Raw genomic sequence first — 2378 nt, 5'->3', positions numbered from 1 at the left:
AGCAGGACACCACTACATTGGTTACACCTGGGTCACCTTTTTGAAATGTCTTCACAATCATAACAACTGGAACCTTATGGGACAGGCCCATGAACAAGTTGTAATGAGGTAAGGTAAGGTGTGGACTTGTAACATGTGCCTCAGCTCTCATTGGAAAATAAATACCTAGAAGATAAACTAGGTTGTGAACTTGAAGTCCACAGTAACTGCCCAGGTGCACACGCTTACAGTGCTGAAGTGAGGTGCCTTACCCCTCAAGGGAAGGAGAGTAAGTCGCTTTGCATTTACAGGGGGGAAATAAAGAACGCACATGTCGAGTTACTGTGGACTTCAGGTTCACAACCTAGTTTATCTTATATTTATTTTTCAATGACAGCTGAGGCACATTCAAGCTATAATTAGCCCTTCCAAAAAATATTGCTCTATACACTAAGCAAGGAAAGTTTATATCCATGATTAAAAAAGACAAATCTCTAATTGCTAATAAGATATAGTACTTTACCTCTTTAGTAAAATTAAACATCTTTGCTTTGCAGTCCTCAGTAGAATTTGCAATCTGCATAAAGACACACACAGAAAATAGCAGGTGACATAAGGAATAACTATCTATAAGTCAAAGACATCGCTCTTTTTAGATTCTAGCTAATAAAATCATGCTCATTAACAAGAGGAGAAATAAGATCTAAATTAACAGGAAATAAGGATCATCACTAAATACTTATTTTTAAAAACTATGAAATATTACATTCCTGAGGTTTTGGTATTGGGAAAGTATTACTAAAATAGAAACAGAAAAGCTTCCAGCGTTACCTGTAAGATCTCTACAGAGTTGGCCAGTGGCAGCGGGCAAGGGATGGACCATTTTTTTATTACAATCTGTAAAGAGAGAGTATTTAAGATGAGAGGGCAATTACAGCACTAGGCTACTGGCATGCATGGCAGAATGGGAAACAAAGCCAAACCAACCCGCTTGACTACTGGAGAGTTGGGCTAGGAAGAGAGATGGGGTTTGATAAAAAGTATTACCAAAGCAATTCCCTACAAACAGACGATTAGGCATTAATGGCACACTTGGCGCTTGTCTGCATGGGTAAGCTATTGTGAAATGAGTTATGTGAACTTACAGCGTGGTAGCTGTTCCACATTAATTGTCTGGGTGGACGCTCATAAAGAGGTAGGTACCTGTGTCAGTCTGAAGTCAGACAGAAGGCAGAGTAAATACAGACTAACTAAATAAGATATATGTGGAGAACAAGTTTTCGTGAACAAAATCACTTCCTATCCCAAACTAAAAGTGTCCCCCCAGGGAGTTAGTGTGGAATGGCCATCCTGCGATAGGTATTCTGGGCTGTTTCCTCCATTTGGACGAGCTAAAGAAAAATAACAGCTGGGGTTGGCCAATGCAGCACAGCAAAAGCACATGGTTGATGTTCGAAGGCAAAGGGGAAGGGGAGTCAACCAGAACAAGAGTAAACATTTTCCAAAATGCCATGAGGATTTTCCCCACAGAACTCCCTAACCATGAGGCTGTGTGGTGAGGTTGAGAAGTAAAAGAGAAAATTAAAAGGCAAAATATGACACTTCCCCTTTCAGGAATCCTCTTCTAATCATAGATTTGCTTCTCCAGTCACTGGACTTAGGGTTATGTCAACAGTTCTCATTGCAGTTGCTTATTTTCAGAGATCATAACATCTTTGTAATTATCTGATAGAGGCTTTACACTTGCAATAAGGGGTCAGATTCAGAGCTCTCTGCTTCTTTCCTCTGCCTATCTACAATCAGGTGGCGTGCTCCAGAGTCAGCATTTCAATTCCTGTGCAGTCGAGGGGAGCAAATGAACCCTCTGGCCAGTAACTGTGTGACCAGAGAGACAGCAGGTACATGGCATGTTATCCACGCTGCCTGGCAACGTAGCCACTAACAGCTCTGCCGAGGCGGTAATACATGTCTTAAATTATGCAGCTGGAAAGGAGTAATTACTGGCTACAAAAGGGACAGAAGAAGTGGCATGATCCCATAGCAACTATTGTGCAACTACACACGGCGGATTGTTACGAAGAAAAATGGAGAGGGGATACTACAGATCATGCTTCTGAAACTGTCTGGTGCCATTTTTTAGGGGTGCACTGATAGAGATTTTGGGGGCCGATATCGATAGCCGATTTTTAAGGAGACCTATTGGCTGATACCGATTCAATTTCCGATACCAGCCAGGCAGCTTATAAGTCTGGTGGGGTGGAAAGGAGGGGGGCGGGGGGCAGTTGGGTGAGGGAGGAGTGGGGCTGGGGCAAGTGCTACCCAGCTGGGGCAGGGCGGGGTGGGGGCTCCTTGTCAGCTCCCGCTGCTGCAGGCTGCTGGTCCACGCGCTGTTCATCTGG

The 2378-nt window shown here is 43.4% G+C and overlaps 1 protein-coding gene across 9 annotated transcripts in view; it reads right to left on the bottom strand.

Annotated features, from left to right (window-relative positions):
• Positions 1 to 2378, bottom strand: part of SLC38A6 (solute carrier family 38 member 6) — a 104816-nt gene that overhangs the window by 69431 nt on the left and 33007 nt on the right. For all 9 annotated transcript variants that reach the window (XR_003093940.1, XR_003093941.1, XR_003093936.1 and 6 more), the window contains exons 9-10: positions 811 to 876; positions 503 to 556 (exon numbers count right to left, since the gene is read on the bottom strand). Coding sequence is in view for 2 of the 9 variants with exons in the window: in XM_006023102.3 (XP_006023164.2) it covers positions 503 to 556; positions 811 to 876 (120 nt within the window). In the remaining 7 variants the exon portion in view is untranslated. The remainder of the gene's footprint in view (positions 1 to 502; positions 557 to 810; positions 877 to 2378) is intronic.

The sequence above is a fragment of the Alligator sinensis genome, unplaced genomic scaffold (assembly GCF_000455745.1).
Source record: "Alligator sinensis unplaced genomic scaffold, ASM45574v1 scaffold50_1, whole genome shotgun sequence".
NCBI lineage: Eukaryota > Metazoa > Chordata > Crocodylia > Alligatoridae > Alligator > Alligator sinensis.
Note: the sequence above shows the minus strand (reverse complement) of the source record. Positions and strands in the feature narration are given on the sequence as shown.